Source organism: Mastigoproctus giganteus, chromosome 10, assembly GCF_048544385.1.
Source record: "Mastigoproctus giganteus isolate SK-2022 chromosome 10, ASM4854438v1, whole genome shotgun sequence".
NCBI lineage: Eukaryota > Metazoa > Arthropoda > Arachnida > Uropygi > Thelyphonidae > Mastigoproctus > Mastigoproctus giganteus.
The window spans coordinates 166,813,220-166,836,328 of NC_143584.1; the positions used below are offsets into that span (position 1 = coordinate 166,813,220).

General features: G+C 36.6%; 1 protein-coding gene across 6 annotated transcripts in view; it reads right to left on the reverse strand.

The window, feature by feature from the left end:
- Positions 1–23,109, reverse strand: part of Nipped-A (Transcription-associated protein Nipped-A) — a 1,216,281-nt gene that overhangs the window by 640,181 nt on the left and 552,991 nt on the right. For all 6 annotated transcript variants that reach the window (XM_090382460.1, XM_090382459.1, XM_090382462.1 and 3 more), the window contains 2 exons: positions 11,315–11,513; positions 2,256–2,545 (listed from right to left, as the gene is read on the reverse strand). In XM_090382460.1, coding sequence (XP_090238586.1) covers positions 2,256–2,545; positions 11,315–11,513 — 489 coding nt within the window. The remainder of the gene's footprint in view (positions 1–2,255; positions 2,546–11,314; positions 11,514–23,109) is intronic.

Here is a 23,109-nt window from a genome sequence, read left to right on the forward strand (position 1 = left end):
TGTAATGAAATAATTCTGAAGGAATTCAAATTTGAATTGTATTCATATTTGAAATTTGAATACAATAAAAATTTCATTACAAAAACTTTGCCAAAGAATAATTGCCATTGTAGCTAATTTGTCAAAACTGGGTTTTTTGTATTAAAGTGCAGGAAGTAAGAAGTCCAGTTCCTTCAGATTGTATCATTTATGATCTGAAGATGGTTTGGCAAGAATCATAAAATGCCACCTGCTAACAAATTAGTATAGTACTGAGCTTGTATTACATATGAATTTAATAAAACCTATTTGCAAAGAATTTTAATGCAGTACTAGGGGACTTTGTCCCCTGCTCGCCAACCTGCATGCTTTTCTATGTAATATGTAAAGGTATGACGGAGTAGTCAAATCTTTTCTATGTAAAAGACACCTGTCGAAACGCAGTGATCAATATCTAATCTAACATATAAAAAAAACAGAAAGTGTAAGAAAAACTATAAAAAGTAAAATTGTGTGAATGTTGAGTGAATGAAAGTTATTATTAATTGCATATTCTATCGTAGCCACTTCACTGGACGGACTGATGGCTATGCAGGCCCTCAGGAGCCCCATATTTATCCAAGTTGACACCATGCTGTAGCTTTTCCTAGCTGGCATGGTGTGGGATACTGACATTTGCCATAAAGGTAAACTCCCAGGCCAGTGTTGGGCAGAGCTGCAATAAAGCAAGCTCTACCATAGGAAACTCTTTCCTACGTTCTTTTATTCCTACCACCTTGGGTGCTTGAGTCTCCTTCCCCCTTCCTAGGTGGCCCCTACCCCATTCTGCATGGTGGCTCACCCCACTACCCAATTTCAATTCCCACCCTACTGACCAGGATGGGCGTCCTGTACCAGCGGTCGCCTTACTGTCTTCCCTTTCAAATCAGGCGAGTGCCTCAACTATTGTCCCCCCTCTGTTCTCTGCTCCTTTTATCCTACCTTCTTCCTATCTCTCCATTATCCCCTTTCCAATAAATTTGGGGGGGGGGGGCTCTCCTTCAGTGCCTAGGCTACACCAGGGTTCAACCAGCCAGAGCTTTCTTCTCTCCTAATGTGTTCTGCCCCAACTCCTCGGGGTGGTGGTGGTGATGGAAACTGGGGGTGTTAGTGGCTCTCCACAGGCCCCCAGGCTAAGTGGCCAGAGGAACAACACAACCCACACTAAAACTTCACAAAACACACACCCTGGCCTTACGCAGAGTATTGTATTCTACATAGAGTAAAAACGTGGAGTTTGGGGAGATCCCTGGTGCCGCCAGACAAAAAAACACCATGTCACTATGATCGATATCTAATCAGGAAATGGCCTAATTATTTACCTGTGCATTTGTAGTGTGCGATATTCTCAAGGTCACATAAATATCACTATGTAATTATTTACTTGCGTTTACACAGGTCACTTTGGAAAAGGCCTTTTATTTTGGGTTTCATAATGCATGAGGAATATTCTTGCATCCCAAAGAGCAGGACTAAAATATTTCACTGAAATATTTACAAACTATAATAATTAAAATACTTACAAAATACTAAATTACTGTATTTACAAATATATAATATTCATTAATATACAAAAAAAATGTTACAATGGAACATCAAATGTTAGGCAGGGATGCATGCACAAGGTTGGTGAATGTTATGGAGGCAGTTGTCAATAATTAATTGCATTTGTAGGGATGTAATTGCCTTGCCCTCTTCTCCCATTGGCTTGAATAAATATCACTAGGAGCAAAACTGTTTTAATGTATAGAGAGATAATAGTGTTATTTTATTTTTATACATATCATATAAATTTTACTGTATTTTACAAAATGAATATATCCTTGACTGCCACTTGTTACAAATCATATTGACTTAATAAGAGTTAACCATAGTTTGTTATTTGGTTTTTAGGAGCATTAGCAACTAAGTCCATATTGCTCTGGGGATATGCGGTGGTCATTCCCTGACCTTTCCGTATCCTCCGTATTTGGTGGTCATGGGCTTGAACCTGGTCTAATCAAGAAGTGTGTGCTATGCACTGCTGCTCCTGCCCACCTGGCTACGGAGGCGCCTTGTTAACCATAGCACCAATTTGATATTTGATCATATATATTATTCCTGACAATTAATAGGGATTTGATTTTTTATTGGGTCAAATTAACCTGACATACTTTTTTAAATATTGGACTGATGTGGGAGTAGAAAGACTGTCAGGTATTTAATTCTAACAATCAAACAAATAAAAATTATCCTACCGTTTCCATATCAATCTGGAATCCTGATATAAACTTCTTCATACATTCAAAACCTGCTTCTTGAAGTTCTGGATTTGCCGAGTTTAAGGCTTTGTACAAAATGGCAAATATCTTCTCTCTATGAATAGGTATGTAGTTCATAGACGCAACCGCATGGAGTGCAGATTTACGTAAAGGAACCAGATTATTTACAGTTTTATAACAAGGGTATCTAAGAAGAGCAGCATCTTCTGCTTCACACAAATTTGCCAATTCTGAGAAAAAATTCTTATGCTCCGTAACACTTAAATCTGAAAAGAAAGTATAAGGATCAAAAGCACTTCTAAGATTCGCATTAATTCTAAATTAACTGCAAACTCAATATATGATTATAAAAAGTATGTGTGCCACATCATAATAGCCTTTGAAATGCTATTATGATGTGGCATAAGGTTTAAGAAACTGATTAGCCCCACTCACTGTGAGACAATAACTTTTGTTGATAGCAAATGGAATTTTGCTTAAACCATCATTTGGCTGCTCAGGTGATATGCCACTGTTTTCCATTCTTGTATCATGCATTGTGAAATCTGTAACAGATTTTAAGATATCTTGATGTACATCAACGTATCCTTAAAAATTCAGATATTTAAATCTAAATATTTTTATCAATTGTGGTTCATATATGCATTTTTTTCCCTTTGTTTTCTTCCTTCCTATTGTTGAAACTATCATGATAGTTGGTCGGGAATTTCTTGGCACACCGACTAGGTCATAGTGCATTGGTTCTTATGGGGTAGAGAGATTTTAAGCCAGAGAAGATCAAAAAGAGGAGATTCCAAATTACTAAGTCCTTAGAGACTATATCAGAGCAGACATATGCTTAAGCCACTTTTGAATCAAAATGAATTTTACAGAAAATAATTAGACAACTGAGAAGGGCAATGGTTGAACAACCAATAACTGGGATTCTGTGGGAAAAAGTAAGCAGGACTTGGCATACTGTAAGTGGCAATAGACATCATTGAGGTTGAAAGTAAGACCACATATATTTGTGAACTGAATAAGGAAGTGTTTGTAAGGTTTAAATCCTTTTGCAGATAGTTTATTTTATTAGTTTGACTATTCATAGTGTATTCAGTAGTAAGAAAAGGTCTGTGGTTATAAAAAATATATAAAATAATGAAATTATTAGATATAGCATGTACACAGCAAGAATATGCCCAGCTACTTGACAAAACATGACCTCAGCAATGTGCCGCACATTCATGCTACTTATGGTCTGAAGATGGGGTTTGGCAAAAAATCACGAAATGCCACCAGCTAACAAATTAGTGTAGTATTGAGCTTGTATTATATATGAGTTTAATAAAACCTATTTGTTAAGAATTTTCATGCGGTATAATAGCGTTATTTTATTATTACATATATCGTATAAATTTTACTGTAGGTTCCTAACCTTTAAGCCCATGTACAGTGCGTTAATGAATACATACTGTCTGTTTTGAAAAGTCACATAAATAATTAGGTAAGCAAAACCGAGCTATTCTACTAAAAGCAGAAAAACATATTTATTAATTAAGTAAATACAATTTATAAAAGAGGTTTTTATATTTTCACATAACATATGGTTTAAACATTTTCTTCTTTACTTGAATTTTACCAGCGAAACTGGATTGATTAGTGTCAGATTCAGTTGAAGATCTTATTCAATATTCATCGAAGTTCTAAATTTATTTTTCATTGCAGTCATTGCTGAAAATCCAGCCTCAACAAGTAAGTCAAATTAAATGGCATTAAAACTTTCAATGCCTGCTCAGAAAATAGGGGATATCCTTGGTGGATAGATAGCCAAAATTTTGTTAACTTTGAACTCAACATTAATTTCAACATTAAGCCTCAGTCAGACACAATCTATGAATGACTCCTTGTACATCACATCTTTGATCTCATTGGACAATGCAAAAGGGTTCCTAATCCAATTCTGTGCTGCAAAGTCTTCCTGGAAATATTTTTCAAAGCTTGTGTGCAAAGATTTTATATGTTCGTGGATGTCGTTAGTCACATTTTTGGTCATAGATATGTTATTTTCTTGGATAAAATTATGAATTGAAGATAACATGCTTATATTGTTTTTTTTAATACCTGACCTTCTATTAGTTTTAATTTTCTTTTAAAAGCATTAATTTTATAGTTGGAATAAAAATATAATAATTAGGATAGGAGTATGTCATAATTTCTAATGATCTAAATTTCAAATTACCTGTGAAATCACAACAACTGAAAACACTAGTTTTAATTTTCACTAACCAACCTCTGAAGGAAGACCGACTATAAAATAAGAAAAAAAAGGGGGGGAAGCAAAGAGATAAAGTTCTATGAATTAAGAAGTACAAAAAAAGAAAAGAGGCATATTTTCCAGAAGAATGGCTGAAATACTTGCATAGATATGAACAGTGAAAAACGAAAAGAAATTTTGGTTTAGTAAGATATTAACATATAAAAAGTTTACCCTCCCATGAGGGAAATTGCAGGTCGTTTCATTCAGAGCCTCCATACCGTTAGCTCACTCTTCGTGAACTGGTGGTTCAGAACCTCTGCATTAGTTGATCCTAATGCCTTCTAGAGCATTATCAATAAGTTTGGTCTGGTGGACTATCTAGTGGCTAACCTGTGAACACCATTTTAGAGCTGTACCCCTGAAATGTAATGAAGATTTAACCTAGTCATGATGCCCATCATCACCTCAACAGACATCAATCATACTACATACTGGAAGGGATGGATGGGGAGAGGGGTTGCTGGAGCTTTGCTTTGTAGATCAAACATGTCTTTCACAACTTCAGGCCTCCGATAATGCTAGCCAAAACCATTTTTACATCCAAGAATTTAAATGCTGTTTTTAACCAATTTTTATGAATATATTTCGAAAATCACCATGATAGTTTCACATCATGTGAAACTATCTATCATGGTGATAGTTTCAGTTCACAGTTATTAAATTCAATTTATTAAATTTAATTTCTATCACAGTTATTAAATATAGAGGGAGTTACATTTTACCAAAATATGCCAATTTCACATAATCTAGTTGATAATGTGTGACATATTGATTTATTTTAACAGATATAAGCTAATTTTCTTAATTTTAGTAATCCATTCTGGGCTCGGTTTTCTTGTGATAAACATAATCAGACTTCTACCTATGTTTTTAGGTTCAAATTCCAATGCAACAATTTACAATTTGAAGGGAGAACACAGCATTTTTGGTGAGGATTTTTGAAGGCTGTGCCAAGGTTTTCCAAGTATTAACTGATCATGACATGTTCTCAGGGCTGTAAATCTATCCTCCCAACATAAACAGCCCCTCGAGAGTAGGAGGGTGATGCACACAATCCTTGCGGTAACAGTAAAATAATTTCTGGCTCTACCTGCCGAGTTGCAAATATTTTTCCTTTCAGCATTTTCACATGAGTAGAACTAGTAAGTTGCCATGTCTGTGTAGTGAAAAAAATTGAATGTGTTGTTTCTATATTGTAGTGTTCAAAACTGAATTTACATTTTCAGAAATTCATTTACTGCTACAATGAATAAGCAGACACAAAGTGTATCAATCATCCAGACAATTTTTGTTATGTTTGTGGACGGTTTACCCCAAAGACTCAAAAAGATAAAATATCTACAGGGTGTCTCAAAAATATTGGTACATACGTTTAGAGGAGGTAGGTAACATCTAAAGGAATGTGAATCGCATAGGAACCCATAACCCAAAATGTCACCGTAAGTCGGTACAACGGTTTCTCCAAGAAAGTGTTCAAGACTTGAATTTTCCAGCATATGTTTTGTTCACAGATGAGGCTTATTTCACTCGGGAAGGCTAATTCAATCAGCACAATGCTCGTGTGGGCTCACGACAACCCACATGATGTGCGCCCCCATGCGGCACAACATCGCTTTGCAATAAATGTGTGGGCAGGTATGGTCGGTGACTGCTTAGTCGGCCCATACCTGTTACCATCCTGCATGAACTCCACTAAATATTGGATCTTTCTTGAACAAGTTCTACCAGGGTTACTTGACGATGTTCCAGCAAATGTGAGACGCAACATTAGGTTTCAACACGACGGGGCGCCTGCCCATTATGGGTGTGTTCATGACCATTTGAACAGGAGTTTTGGGCGTTGATGGATTGGCCGTGGTGGACCCGTTGCCTGGCCCCCATACTCACCTGATTTATCGAGCCTTGATTTATTTCTGTGGGGGGGGGGGGGAATCAAATCTATCGTGTATGAATCGCCTGTGGAGATAGAAATGGATTTCGTGGCGAGACTCGTCTGCGCTGCTGCTACTGCTGCTACTGACCGTGTCCGCCAATCATGCTGTGTCGGCGTCATGCATGCATTGCATCTCATGGTGGAACCTTCAAGCATCTGTTGTAACATCATGAAATGCATCCATCTCGTACTCCATTGTTAATATTATGTCAAATAAATGTTGCCACTATTTACTGTCTTGTGTCATTTCTGCTTCTTGTGCCTCTGCTACTACTTTCCCTTGACGTTTCAGGTTATGGGTTCCTATGCGATTCACATTCCTTTAGATGTTACCTATCTCCCCTAAACGTTTGTACCAATATTTTTGAGACACCCTATATTAATAAGAAAGTCACGAAAGCATGTTTAAGGTTCTACATTCTATAAAATACCAGGATTATGGTTGGAAAATATGCAGTGATCTTAAGGTTATTGGTTTGTAGGGGGGTTTCACAAAATATTGTTGTTTATTGTGTTTGTGGAACAGCCGTGCAACAGAAGAACATTAGGTTGTGCAATGCTGGGACAAGCGGGACGAGTTTATACCAGGACAATGTATATTCCTAAAATATATTCCTTTAATACAATCAAATAAGGTTCTTCTGCCCCTGCACATCAAACCCTGATTGATTAAAAATTTTGTGAAGAGACTAGATAAAGAATGTAATGGATTTGCATACCCGAGAAGCACTTTTCCTAATTTAACATATGGAAGAAATTTCCTAATTTAACTTAAGGAAGGAATTTTTGTAGGACCCCAAATTAGAAAATTGCTGAAAGATGAGTTTGAAACCCAGTTAAAGGAGGTTGAACAGGCAGCTTGGTGATAATTTAATGCAGTAGTAAATGGATTTTTGGATAATAGGAAAGAAGAAAACTGAAATGTTGGTGTCTAATTTACTAGAGTGGTACAAAAACAGGGGCTGTTGAAGGTGTTGGAAATTCATTTTCTTCATTTACATCTCAAATTTTTCCCCGAAAATCTGGGAGATGTGAGTCATGGACAAGGGGAGTGGTTTCATCTAGATGTTTCCATGAGGGAAAAGCAGTATCAGGGTCGCTGATATCCTGTAATGATGGGGGATTACTGCTGGTCCTTTGCGAGGGAGAATAAACAGGAATACAAGAGAAAATCCCTTAGTGGCAAACATTTTTATGGACAATTACAGGTATGCTGATTAAATATTATTGAAATATAACTATTTCAAAATGATTTTATATTTTTACCGAAGTTAAATGAGTTATGGAGAATGTATATTTTTTTTTACACTTGTTTGTTTGTTTGTTATTTGGTTTTTAGGAGCATTAGCAACTAAGGCCATATTGCTCCGGGGATATAAGGTGGTCATTCCCTGACCTTTCCGCATCCTCCGTATTTGGTGGTGACGGGCTCGAATCCCGGTCTAATCAATAAGCGTGTGCTACGCACTGCTGCTCCTGCCCACCTGGCTACGGAGGCACCAATTTACACTTGTATTACAAACTTGAATTATATATATATCAGGCAGTTCTCGCTTTACGAGTTCCCGGGTTTACGAGTTTTTTTTCCTCCCAAGTATTAAGTATCAACAAAATCGAAAATATCAACATTAATTTCAAAAAATGAATGTTAAAAATTCATGAATACCGCATTCCAAACCATGTGCATAGCTATACAATATGGTGTACCCCACTTTACGATATTAATCAGTTCCAGAGACACCATTGTATCATTAAAATATTGTAATGTGAACCCAATAACATAGTTTTTTGGTAATTCGTTTCAAGATCTAGGAAGTTGAAATTTTCGCTATAATTAAGCTATTTATCTCTCTAAAATATCATCTTTAACGTCACAAGCATGACCTTAAGGCCACATAAAAGGTCGTTAGTGTGGTTTGTAAATTGTATTATTTACCAATTCAAATCATTAAAATGCACTACACTTTCATCGTTATCATATGTTCTGTTATAAGAATCAATTACGCCTTTGTGATATTTTTGTAAAGCACATTTCTTGAGGTCACGACCATAAAATAATAAAAACAATTTGCACTTCCCGATTTATTGGGCTTTTCTGTTACTGCAAGCAATTATAAACAGGTAGTAAACTCGATCTTCTTGAATTTGCAAAAATATTGATAGCTGGAATTGTGTGTTTTTACGTTATTATGGAGAAATGTGTTTTCCCTTTACTGAAATCTTCAATCGTATAAAAAACAAATAAATTTTCAGAATCTTCTATTCATTCCTTTTTTTTTAAAGCTTCGTAAACTTGTTACTCCACGCAAATCTTGTTAGTTGCAATTTGTGTGTGCCGTTAAAAAGTGCTTATGCATGCAATCATGAAATTTTTAATTAAAAGAGAAGATTATCTTGGAAACAAATGCCTCTTGAAACATTTCAGAAGAAGATGACTCCTTGTGCAACAAACCAGCGAGTGCCGTGCCAATAATGAGTAATCAACGAGTGTGCATTTAGTCAATGATGATGAAGAATAAACATTCTTTTAACATTTGTAAGTCGTAAATGATTTCTCTATTATTATAATTTGCTTGATTTTACAGGCTACATTTTCATTTCTTTCAATAAATCATTCTTTGTTTAAACATAATTAGCTAACTAATTTCATTGTTGAGAAAGTAACCCCTATTTTTAACCTTATGTCTATGGGAAATAAATTCCCGCTTTACGAGCATGCGCTAGAAACGAATTAACTTGTAAAGTCGAGAAATACCTGTATGTCCCTTTATTTTAACATTAAACGTTGGTACATCTTTTGATGTAGACATGATAGACTTTTTATGGTGATTTTCGGAATCAGTGCGTTTATTTTCTCCAGAATCACATATTTTCATTGCAGAGATAATACTAGGTGGTAGATTATACTCATCAACTGGTGACAGTACTGCACCAGTTGATGAGTATAATCTACCACCTAGTATTGCCTGGTAGCATAGAGGGGGTGGCATTGCTCTGTGTGGATGCCACACCTCAACCTCTGCTTATGTTCTTTGCACCTGGCTGGTCACCTCCAGTATACTAGGTGCCATATTTCAGGACTTGCACAGCGGGGATACACCCAATATTATTAACAGTCCCACCATCATAAAAATGCAGAGAATTTGGTTGTTGCAGAATGACCAGACATCACTGAAATTCAATCAACTTGACTTAATAAAAAATTTCACTGCAAATGAATTTGATTAAAATATAATTATAAACCTTGTAAATACACTTATAAACTGTACCTTTTATCCAAGTCTTAAGCCATACCTGGAGAAAAATAAGAGAAATTTAATAACAAGTAAGTCGAGCAAACAAACAAATCCACTGACCAAAAGAAGGAATCAATGAAATGAATGGTTCTAAAACAGTGTATGTAGGATACTGCCTGCACTTATATATATATATAAGCTAAATGAAAATAGAATATTGCTAGAGCATGGCAAACCAGTAGAGTGAAAATGAACTGAACCAAACAAAATAACAATAACAGAAAAATATGGGAGGGTGAAGAAGAAAAAGGTAGTGTTGAAGCAATGTTCCTAAAATAATTTAGAAATTAAGCCAATTAAGAGAACTTTAGTGGCACCCCCCCCCTCGATGGCACCCGTTTCCAAATTATGTGAAATCTCACTAAGGTGGAAACAAACTTATTTGGTCATTTAATGTTGTTAGTTTACGTTTCCACCTTGGTGAGACTTCACATAATTCGGAAACGGGTGCCATTGAGGGAGCGCTGCTAAATTTCTCTTAACTGGCTTAATTTCTAAATTATTTAGGGAACGTTGCTTCAACACTACCCTTTTCTTCTTCAAACCACCCCCCATATTTTTCAGTTATTGTTATTTTATTTGCTTCAGTTCATTTTCACTCTACTGGTTTGCCATACTACTGGCAATATTCCATTTTAATTTACCTAATTATACACAACATGTAGTGGAGTGTGCTTTTCTACTGCCACTGATGTTACCTTTTCCTATTAGTTTTCTTATTTTAATATATAATTTTTATTTTTCTATTTAATTTGATCATATATATATATATATATATATATATATACATACAGGGTGTCTCAAAAATATACGGCATAACTTCGGGAATGGGTTCCTCATATGTAGACAATAAAAATATTTTATATCAACATAGTTTGCACGCTTTTGTAATTTTTCCTACGCATGAGATAAAAAATTAAATAAATACAATAAATAATTCTATTCATATGTTCGCTGAACATTTCTTTTTTGATTCAATCAATTCAGCGAGCACAGTTGTGAGTGCTGTACAAGCATGGGGGAAATTCTGACTTACGTAGAGTTTTCTGGAACTCAACCCTTATGTTAATCGGGGAGTGGCTGTACTAATTATTGAGATGTGAGAACCTGATGTGTGTGTGAATCAAATAAAGGAGATGAAGTTTGAGGCACTACACCATATTCACTAGACAGCTTGATGTGATTATCATATATATATTTTTTGGTCAATAAAAGGCACACTAAGAGGACACTACTTCTTGTCAAATAAAAAGATCAAGCTGGTAGTGGATGAGGTAATGAATCCAGGAATTACTGCAGCACTGGAAATAAGTCAAATGTAATGAGGACTACACTGAAGACTGGCATACATAATTTGCTTGTTTGTGAAATATAACTTTTATTTAACTTTTGCTGTTTTCATTTGAATGACCTTTGTGTATATATATATATATATATATATATTGTTAAAGCAGATTATTTACATTAAAAATATATACATCAAACTCACAAGGATTAAATAACAAATTACCAAAAGTAAAGAGTCGTGGTTCAAGAGTAGTGCAAAATGTGTTTCCGTCCATCAGGCCAATCTGAGCATTGGCAGGCTGGTGTCGAAGGAGATGTTTCTTTGGTGGGATCATATCAGCAAGGACATCTTTATGAGGTTCCATTATTTCTGTTACTGATTTGTTGGAAACTCGGGCCAAAACTCTTAAAGAATGCATGGCCTACAAAGTAAGAAAATCTCATTTTAACAAATAAAAACTACAATAACAACAACTATAAACATAAAAATCTTGTAAATTTTATGTAGAACTGGAGACAAATGCTGCAGCTTTACTTAGAGTCTATCAGTAACTTCTATGAGCCTCTAATAAATGTATAGTGTAAAAGCGGGTTCCCCTCATCACATACAACATAGCAATGGCACAATGCAGTTTTTGCTGTTATACCTCAATGACATTTGGAAGTATGCCGCCGCTGTTAGTTTTATGGTGCATCACCAACCTACACCATATTGTCCTGGTATGTAATGGATTTTGGGCTGATCTGTATGTTGTGCAGGCTGAAAAACCTGGTATAAATCACAGCAAAACTCCATTGGCTCGGCACGAGAGCTGCAAACTATTCTCTTGAAAAGAGAATAGTTCGCTCTCTTATTCGCTTTGAAAAGATATGGTTTTAAACTTAACAGAAACTATACGAATTCTTAAAGTCTTGGCCTTTAAGAATTCGTATAGTTTCTGTTAAGTTTAAAACCATATCTTTTCAAACAAGTGACAAAACTACTACACTATCATGCAGGACCTGGAAGTCTAGATTCAAATACCATTGGAAAATGGAAGAATTCTTAAAGCAGTGTTTCTCAACCTGTGTGCCATGGAAAATACAAATAAAAAAAAAAGAATAAATCCAAGTTTCATAATAATAATTAATTCAAATAAAAAAAATTTTTTTTTTTTTTTACACTGCCCCTTCCAGCGGTCAATGGGACATCATGGTTTCATTCCTAGTACTAGATCTGTTCACGTTTAATCAATTGAGCTTTTAATTTCTAGTAATAGTTCACCTTTATTCAGCCATTGAATTTCCTTTGTGTTTTAAAAGTATTTTTGGTGTTTTTGTATCTATAAAATGCCATATTCAGTTAATTCGTACAGAACTGGTATTTTCAATTAACTGAATTAGTACATTATAGAAGTAACTTTAATTTTTTTAGAAATTAGTAGCAATGGAGAAATTTTTAGTGAAGGGAAATCAGAAGAGGCAACTTGATAATAACAAGCTTGAAAAAAAAAAAAAGAGCAATGATCAACATCAAAAAAGAAGAAAACACATGTTGTCGTAAATGTGATGATGATGATAATTTAGCAATAGCATTCATAAGATGGTACCCAAGATTTTCCTCTACCTTTATGTGTGGTTTAAAATTGTCAAATGAATCAAAGGTGCCGAGTAAACTGCAGTGTCATTTTTCTACGAAACACGAGAATTTATCATCCAAAACCATGGATTATTTTAAAATACTGCAGGCCTCTACTAGAAAACAAGTTACAGAATTTTATAGTATGGCTTAAAATATCTGATAAAGTGCAAGAAGCCAGCTATTTAGTAGCCAAACTGGTGGCAAAAAAAAAAAAAAAAAAAAGTAAAGAAATCTCACCTGATTGCAGTAAGTCTGATTTTGCCAGAATACTGGGTAATCATGAAATGCATTTTGGAAGGGGAAGTTGGCAAAAAAAAAAAAAAAAAAAAAAAAAGATTGTATCACTATTGAACACCACAATTAGCAGGCGTATAAAAGAAATGTCTGATAGTGAAGAACAAGCTGTTCAACGTATTAATAATTTTGGGCAACTGTTTGCATTGCATGTAGGTAATTATAGAGATATTAGAGGGAAAGCCCAATTAATAGCATTTGTCATATCAAAAACACAATTATTAATTTTTTTTTTTTTTTTTTTGTTCTTGTTGTAAATAATTCACTGAAAGAACAACCAACCAAGATATTTTCAAAGTAATGAATAATTATTTACAAAAGTGTGGTATATTATGGAAGTCGTGTGAGAGGAGCACTAAAAATGATTTGTAATACTAAAATGCACAATTCAAATATTAAAACACACTGTATTATACACAGAGAAGTTCTAATAGTGGACAGTAGTATCCGATTTAAAACTTGTACTTGATCAAGTGGTTAGAATGGCCAATTATATCAAAACTAGACCACAAAAAATACGTATTTTTGGAAAATTACGAAGGATTTGCAGTCTTATCATTTTTCTTTAATAATGCATAGTGAAGTTTGGTAGCTATAACAAGGAAATGTATTTATGCATATGAATGATTTGCGTGAGGGAAGACTCATTTTTTTCACTGGAGCAATTAGAATTTTGTGATTATTTAAATGGTGAAATTTCGTACTGAAAATTATCTTTTCTAGCCGATTTACTCACACAACTTAAATTAAATATCAGTATGCAAGGCCCAGAGGAAAATTTACTCACTTCTACTTACAAGTTGTTTGCCTTTAAAGAAAAGTTGAGTATATGGTAAAATATGTAAATGGAAAAATCTAGAAATGTTTACCTTGACTTCCAAAACGAATTATACTAAAATAATTAATGTAATAAGTAAATCATTAGTGCGTTAGAGACAAAAATTGAGCATTACTTTCCATCCCTTGATATCAAAACATACAGTGGTGGACAAAAAAACGGCATCACTTGTGAATTTTGCAAATAATGTGTTTTGCACTGCATTGTGCGTTGCAGAAATGTTCAAAATGAAATTTTTTAGATGGAATATATATCTCTGTGAATGATATCCGATAAAAAGATATCACCCAATATACCTAATTGCCATAAATATCTTCCCAAAGGGTAAAATGCATAATTAATGGAAATACAAGAAATCATGCAAATAGCAATCATGACAACCAATTTTATTGCATTTATGCAAGTTAACGTAACAGTATTATGTACTGTAAATCAGCAAAATATGTCCTCAATATTTTGTTGTTGTTCCTTGAGCTGCGATTACAGTCATGCAACGATCTGGCATAGAGTTATTCAACTTCTGGATATATGGTTGCTCAATTTCATGGTACCACACCCTCACAATACTCTCCTGCAGCTGATTCTTACTTGTTGGCTTCTGAGCAATTTGTACGACATTATGTACCAGTAATTTTCAATAGGGTTCATATTTGGATTGTTGCCGGGCCAGTCCAACACTGTAATGCCAGCCTTTCTGAGGTATGGCTGCACCTTAAGGGAGAAAAACTAGGGAAAACATTGGTGTAAGTATGTTTGGTTTTTTTTTTTAGGAGCATTAGCAACTAAGGCCATATTGCTCTGGGGATATGCAGTGGTCATTCCCTGACCTTTCCGCATCCTCTGTATTTGGTGGTTACGCCCTTGAACCAGGGTCTAATCAAGAAGCATGTGCTACACACTGCTGCTCCTGCCCACCTGGCTACGGAGGTGCCGTGTAAATATGTTTTAAGCCTTGTGAGACAAGAAGATAAACTCATCATTAAATCTAAATAGCATAAAACTTACCATTTTTGCTGTGTGGCAAGGTGCTGAATCCTGTTGAAAAATCCAATTTTCGATGTCTGTGTGGTGATCCTTAATAACAAGTTTCAGTAACTCCTCCAAGATAGCAGTGTAAATTTCTGCATTCGTCGTTCCGTTAATAAACTTAATTCAACCCACTTCTTTGCTTGTGCATCCCAGACCATCTGACCGGTGGTGAACTTTACAGTCGGTGTTATGCAGTCAGGATGGAATACCTCCGATTTTCGTCTTCTCACATATGGCTTCTCATCCGAGCCTTGCAGGTTGAATTTCGATTCGTCAGAAAAGATGTGTCCCATTGCTCTTTTGTCCATCAAAAGTGTTTAGCCCAAGCAACTTGCTTCTTCCTCATTTGTTGGGTCAACAAAGGCTTCTTCTTGGGATGACAGGCATGCAGACCACCTTCCGAAAGCAGTCTTTGTATTGTTCGTGCACTTGTTTCAACACCAGAGGCCATCTCAAAGTCCTGTTTTAGATCAGGAGCACTAGAATGGCGATTACGAAGGCATAGCCGTTTCAAATATCGCGGGAAGGCGTAGTCACTCTCTTACAGCCTGATCCAGGTCTTCTCTTCATATCACCGGTTTCACGCTTTAATTTCAGCACCCGGGATACTGTTGACTGGTGGCAGCCTATTTTATCAGCGATAGCATGAGTAAAAAGCCCTTCGTGGGAGACAGCAACAGGTACACTTTTTTTTTCTTAGTACTGAACATATGGAAACACCAAACAGGATACTAATCAGCATGTATACCTTCCAACGCCGGATTTATAGAAACAGCTGATGCAATATCTTGTAATTACTGTCTGATGCAACAGAAGCATTATCTAACGCAATACCCTTGCTTTGCGACAAACAAAATTACTGTAATCAAACAATATCTTATACGTTTCAACACAAATGCTACTTTTTTTAAGGCAATGAAGTTTTTTTGTCTGCCACTGTATTTGTGGGTAAGAGACCCATTTGCAATAAGAAACCTTCGACATTACATTAAACTTAATCTGCAAGAATTCGCTGAGATCAGTAGTTACCTGTTGCAGGAAATTCACTTTAATAACATTATTAGCAAATTTTTTATCAAAATTGAAAATGAATTTCCACACATTTCAGTAAAGGCAATTAGAATTTTATTTTTATTTTCGAATTCTTACTTGTGGCAAAACAGAATTTTCCGCTTTAAATGAAATTAAACCAAAAAAGAGCGATAGACTGAAGTCAGACTTAAGATAGACTAAAACTCTATGCCTCCCAACAAATGATTAAAATATTATAATTGTATATTTGTTTTTAAATAATTATGTTAATTTTTTACAGTATTTGAAGATTAAATGAGGAAGGAATAATATGATATGAATTAAAATTAACCGGATAATATCTGTGTAGATACAACATAGTTTACCCATAAATATTACATACACAGTGAAAAGGCATCATTTAATTTTATAAAATTTGATCATTTATATAAAAGGATTTTATATTTATATAAAATCATATTATGGCTGATTTTACAACAAAATACCAGGTAATGCACTACTTCAAATAAATAACGCTCCACTAGCAGAGGAGACTACTGTTATTTATTCTCAGTGGGTACCATCACACCACCCAGACAGCTGTTTCGAAGCTAGTTGGCTTCATCATCGGTGGGCGGTACTCTGATAATGCAAACATGCCATTACAGTTGCGAAGTCGTTCCACAATGACGGATGCCAAATGGTCTTGAGAATTTAATCTGCACACCTCTAAAAGTTTGTCCAGTTCTGCCTTGAATTTATTCAAGCTATCAACTTCCACAGTGACAGATGGAAGCTTGTTGCAGCAATCAACAACTTTAATTTACTTTTAGCCAGCAGAGTTGCTGGCTAAAAGCAAATTTCCACACATTTATTATACAATTGTCTTTACTCTGTATTCCATGAATTGTTAAACTAATAGAGCAAGCTTATCTGCAAAAAGATCTAAACCTCCCAAGGACTTCCTAATTCATTTCACAAATATACATGGTCTCAACTCTAATCTCAACGATGTCTCCACTTGCAGTCTGCCAAACCCCATATACTTTTTCTAACAGAATCTCAGTTATCAGTTGATTCAATTATTGCTCATCTCAGATGGCCAAATTATTCGCTGTATGATTCCTTTTGCCTCAAAGGTGGTACTTGTGCATATGTCCATTCTGATATTCCCTGTCAGAGACTTGGCAATTTGAAATCTCCTCTCTTTGACCTTCTCTGGCTTAAAATCTCTCTACCTCATTGTGTCAAATTCATCTGTTGTCTCTACCGTTCTCCCAACTCCACTAATCACTTGGAGCTCTTTGACTTCCTCTCTTCGCAACTTGACTTTTTCCAGTCCAACTTTCCTAACAGTGAGGTAATTTTCCTTGATAATTTTAATGTTCACAACTACAGCTGGCTTCCGTTTTCTAGTCACACCGACCCAGCTGGTCGAGTTGCTGAGCCTTTTGCAATTACTAATGACCTTCCACAGATTGTTCTTTTACCTACAAGAATACTGGACAATCCTAATCATATAGCCAATACGCTTGATCTTTTTCTCACAAACAACCCTTCTAAGTACACGGTCGAAGTGAGAGGTCCTTTAGGCACTTCAGATCACAACTTGCTGACTGTCTCTTCTCCAATGGAACCTTTATCTCATGGCTATTCCCAACCTCGTGTTGTTTGGCAATACAAGAATGCAAAATGGGATGACCTGCGAGACTTCTTTTCTTCTTGGTCGGATTACTGTTTCAAAACTTCTGATGTCAATGTTTGCTCAGATCGTGTCAGTGAAATTATTCTTGCAGGAATGGAATCCTTTATCCCACACTACACTTTAAAATCTCGTCCTTCATTTAAACCTTGGTTTTCCAATAAATGTGCTAAGGCTGTTCTAGAGAATAATGTTGCATATCATAATTGGCTCATTTCTAATTCTCCAGTTTCATTTTCTGTGTACACAAAAACTCGCAACAATTGTAAAGCAGTTATTAATCAGTCCAAACTAGACTTTGAACAGACTAAGAGTAGAAAACTTGCTTCTTGCTCTAATGGTAGACGAGCATTCTGGTCTCTTGTAAAGCTATTGGCCGCAACTTTTGCCCATCTCTGCTCCCACCTCTGTCCAAACCAGATGGTTCTGTTGTCACTTCAGCCAAGGATAAAGCTGACCTGCTAGCATCCCATTTTTCTTCCAAATCATGTATTAATGATCTTGGTAAAACACCTCCCACCATTCTCAACACACTCCATTCAATTCCCCCTCTAGTCTTCCGTCAAAAGGATGTCAGAAGGATTTTGACAAATCTTGATGCTAAGAAAGCTCCAGGTCCCGATGGTATTTCTCCACTTGTTCTCAAAACCTGTGCTCCTGAACTTACACCTATTCTTTGCCGCCTTTTTTCACTTTCTTATTCCAAAGGTGTTTTTCCTTCTGCTTGGAAATTTGCTCATGTCCAGCTAGTTCTTAAAAAGGGTGACAAATCCCTCGCATCCAATTATCGTCCCATTGCAATTACTTCTACTCTTTCTAAAGTAATGGAGAAATCAATTAACCGCCAACTCCTAAACTACCTAGAAACGTTCCGTCTGATCAACGATAACCAGTATGGATTCCGTCAGTGTCGAATCACTGGTGATATTCTGGCTTATGTTACCCATTTATGGACTAATTCAAAGAAAGGTTCGGCGAAACACAAGTAGTTGCTCTTGACATCTCAAAGGCTTTCGATTGCCGATGATAGCACATTGCATTCCACTTTTTATTTTGAGAAACCTTGTCCTGCTCAATCAGCTTCAACTTCTCGAAAATCTGCTACAAATTCCTTAAATGCCGATCTTCAGGTAATTCTCCAGTGGGGCAAAGACAACTGAGTTGACTTCAACCCTTCTAAAACTCAGTCTTGTAATATATCTCGCAAAAGGATTCTTCTGCTCCTATGCTTATCTTTAGTGACACTCCGATTTCTAGGCAAAATGATATATCTCTTTTGGGGATTACCCTGACTGCTAATCTCTCTTGGCACAAGCACATTACAAATATTGCTTCCTCTGCATCTAAAAAACTTGGTTTTCTCTTTCGCTATCGGCATTACTTTTCTTCCAAACAGCTGTTCACTCTGTATAAATCACAAATCCGCCCTGCCTTGGAATATTGTTCTCACATCTGGGGTGGTGCCCCCAAAACCTCTCTCTCAGGCTTCTTGATTCCATTCAGAAGAGGGTAGTTAGGTTAATTAATGATTCATCTTTAACAAAGTCTCTCCACTTGCTTTCTCATAGACCTACTGTTTCTGCTGCATGCCTCTTCTACAGATACTTCCATGGGCACTGTTCTTCTGAATTGGCTTCAATAATTCGCGCTCTCTCTTTCAAAACAGTCTGAACACGTGCCGCCATCAGCCAACATCCATTTACTGTCCGATTCCAAACTCACAGAACCAACTTTTCATCTTCCGCGTTTATTCATTCAACTGCTGTTTCTGGAACAACCTTTCCTCGTACGTATTTCCTGAAAATTACAGTCTACAGAAGTTTAAGTCCAAGGTCAACAAATATCTTCTTTCGTCTTCTCAACCTCCAACCCAAGCACAGTACTAAGTACTATAGGTTCTAATACCTCTCGTGTTTGGAGTTTTCATTAAAAAAAAAAAAAACACAGTTTGAATGTATACCCCCTCAGAAGGTTCATAATCTGAGCAAGAGGAAGAATCCTATCAGACTTAAGCCTACTGAACTCATTCAAGGCCTTATACACACCTCAATTAGATTACCATGCAGGTGCCTGGTCTCCAGATGCTGCAATTTGCAGAACTTAAGCCTTTCTCAGAAAGAGAAAGGCTTAAGTTCAGCCTTTCCTCGTACGTATTTCCTGAAAATTACAGTCTACAGAAGTTTAAGTCCAAGGTCAACAAATATCTTCTTTCGTCTTCTCAACCTCCAACCCAAGCACAGTACTAAGTACTATAGGTTCTAATACCTCTCGTGTTTGGAGTTTTCATTAAAAAAAAAAAAAAAACACAGTTTGAATGTATACCCCCTCAGAAGGTTCATAATCTGAGCAAGAGGAAGAATCCTATCAGACTTAAGCCTGCTGAACTCATTCAAGGCCTTATACACCTCAATTAGATTACCATGCAGGTGCCTGGTCTCCAGATGCTGCAATTTGCAGAACTTAAGCGGCGCCTCCATAGCCAGGTGGGAAGGAGCAGCAGTGCGTAGCACACGCTTCTTGATTAGACCGGGGTTCGAGCCCGTCACCACCAAATATGGAGAATGCGGAAAGGTCATGGAATGACCACCGTATATCCCGGAGCAATATGGCCTTAGTTGCTAATGCTCCTAAAAACCAAATAACAAACAGAACTTAAGCCTTTCTCAGAAAGAGGACCCATTCATTCCCCGCACCAATCTTGTAGCCCTTCACTGTACTCGCTCAAGCAACTATACATCCTTCCTAAACTGAGGAAACTTTCCTGCATGCAGTACTTGAGGCGAGGCCTGACCATTGTTTTATAGAAAGGAATAATCACCTCCTTTTCCAAACTAGAAAAATTCCTGGATATCATTGACAACACCAAATGATCTGCTCTAGCAGCCTGTTTGCGTTGCTCAGAAAACTTCATATCTGACTGCTCAATTGCTCTAAGGTCTTTTTCATTTCCTACCATCCTAAGTGTAGTACCAAACAGTTGGTAAGTTTTTCTTACCAACAATAGTGGGCCCAACCCAGAACCCCGGGGACCCCACTAATAAAATTTGTCCAAGAAGAGCAGTATCCACTGATTACCACTCTCTGTCGTCTCCCACTCAACCATCCCTTTATCCATTGTAGCAAATTACCCTTAATGTCATACCTCTCCAATTTGTACAGTAGTCTTCCCTGCACAACAGTATCAAAAGCGTTCCTGAAATCCAAGTATATGATAACAAAATTATTTTTTGAAGCCAGTTTCTTTGTAACCACACCATAGTATCCAATCAAATTAGTCAAACAAGACTTTCCATTTATAAACCCATTCTATGTCCCAAATTATTACTGCAGCCTTGTCTATGCTTCTTTAACCAGTGACTCCATTATTTTAAGCAGAACGGAAGTTAAACTAACAGGTCTGTAATTACTCGTTTCACCATTTGATCTCCCTTTGTGAATTGGGTATACATTTGCACATGTCCAGTAAGTGGGGACTTCCCCTGAGTCGAAGGATGCTCCCACAATTATGGCTAAGGGATTGCTTACTTTCTTTGCTGCCTCCTTTCATATAACTGGAAACATCCCATCCACCCCAGGTATCTGTTCAACAATTTCTCCTTCACTTTGATCTCAGTTATTACAAAATCATTAAGCTCCCTGTTAGAGTTTAATAAGCTTCTGTCCTCCACTTCCCCACAGCATTCCTCATGCGTGAATGTAGATGCAAAATACCCATTCAGTTTGTCAGCTATCTGAGCAGGGTCATCAAGTTGAACCACTGATATCAATTGGACCAATCTGATTCATCTGCTTCCTTCTAGAGTTTATATAAGCAAAGAAGTCTTTGCTGTTTTTCTTATCATCCTTTGCCAAAGATTTCTCATAATCTGCATTTGTTTGCTTAACCTCCTTTGTGATTTGATTACAGACTAGCTTATATCTACAGTAGGCTTCTGTGTTGCCTGATAATTTATATGCATCCCATGCATTTTTCTTCTCTGCCATGAGCTGAATTAGATCATCTAACATCCATTTAGGTCTAAACCTTGAACAGTATTTCCTAATCAGTATGAAAAGCTGAGTAGCTTCCACGATTAATTCCGTGAATGCATCCCATTTAGAATTTGCTGTTTGTAACATCATCAGTTGTTCCCATTGTATAAAATTTAAAAATTGTCTGAGACCACTATAGTCACCTTTCTGGAAGCAAAAACCCTTCCTTTTACCCCCGATGGTAGTAATATCTTTCAAGTAAATCCCACAACAGTACACCGCAATCACTGCCACCCGGTAGTTCCTTTATCTGCAAATTCTGAATGCATGAATAATTACTGCTGATAACTAGATCAAGAGTATTACTCTCTCTGGTTGCCCCTCTAACATGCTGCTGTAGAAAACAATCATCTAATCAATCCACAAAAGTCTTGCTAGTGTGTGAGTGACCAACCCATAAGTTCCAGTCAATATCTGGGAAGATAAAATAGCCCCATTATTAGACAGGCATTCTTATTTACTGGCCCACTCTATTTCCCTGTACCATTGTTCATTGTACTCATTAGGCCGATAACACATTGTTGCTTTCCCAGTGCTTATGTCACAGCAAACTGACTCAATGTTCCACTGTCCATCCATATTAATTGGATGTACTTCCTTAGATTTTATGTGTTTCTTAACTCCCAGCATAACTCCTCCTGCTTTGCTATCCTGTCTGTACACAATAAACTCCCCAAATTCCAATTGTGCGCCGCTTATATCTGTGTGACACCACGTCTCTGATAACCCAACAATATCTGCATTTGATGTCTTAACTAGCACTTCAAATTCATCAAACATATTTACTATACTCCTAGCATTGGTGTACATGCACCTGCTCTTACTCTTAGTTATCCTATCACGGCCCATGTATTTATTTGTTTCATGATGACTCCAACCAGTGCCTGAAATTGCCAGCATCATGCACTCCAGGCCACAGTCATTCTAATAGAAGCATTGCAAGAATCACTTTCACCTCTGCCCGCAGCTACTGTTAATCTTTTAGTCTGTGAATCCCCCCAACCTAGCAGTTTTTTGACCCACCTAACAATGCCTTGATGGTATCAGCAAACGATCTTGCATCCCTTCTATTTAAGTGTATCCCATCCCTATAGAAGCAGTCTCTCCTGTTAACAAGCACAGACCACACTGAGTAAAATTCCACCCCATGAGTCTTGCACAGTCTCTCAGAGCTAAATTAATTGACAAGGCTCTCATCCTGTACGTTCTTCTGTTGTGTCTGGGCAGAATCGCAGACACTTTCAAATTTAAACCTAACGCACGAATTTGTGATGTGAAAACATCTATGGCGACACTGGACTAAAACCGATTTGTAAAGAAATGTTCTTACAGAAATGAGGCAGTTGGCTTCACTTCCAATTAGGTGGCTGTTAGATTTTAAATGAAGCAAATGATGTCACTTCCTAATTGGTGCTAATGATGCCAACTCAGTCACTAATGTTGATTCAGTAGAGAAAGTTCATACTAAGATATGGAAATGACTTCACTTTC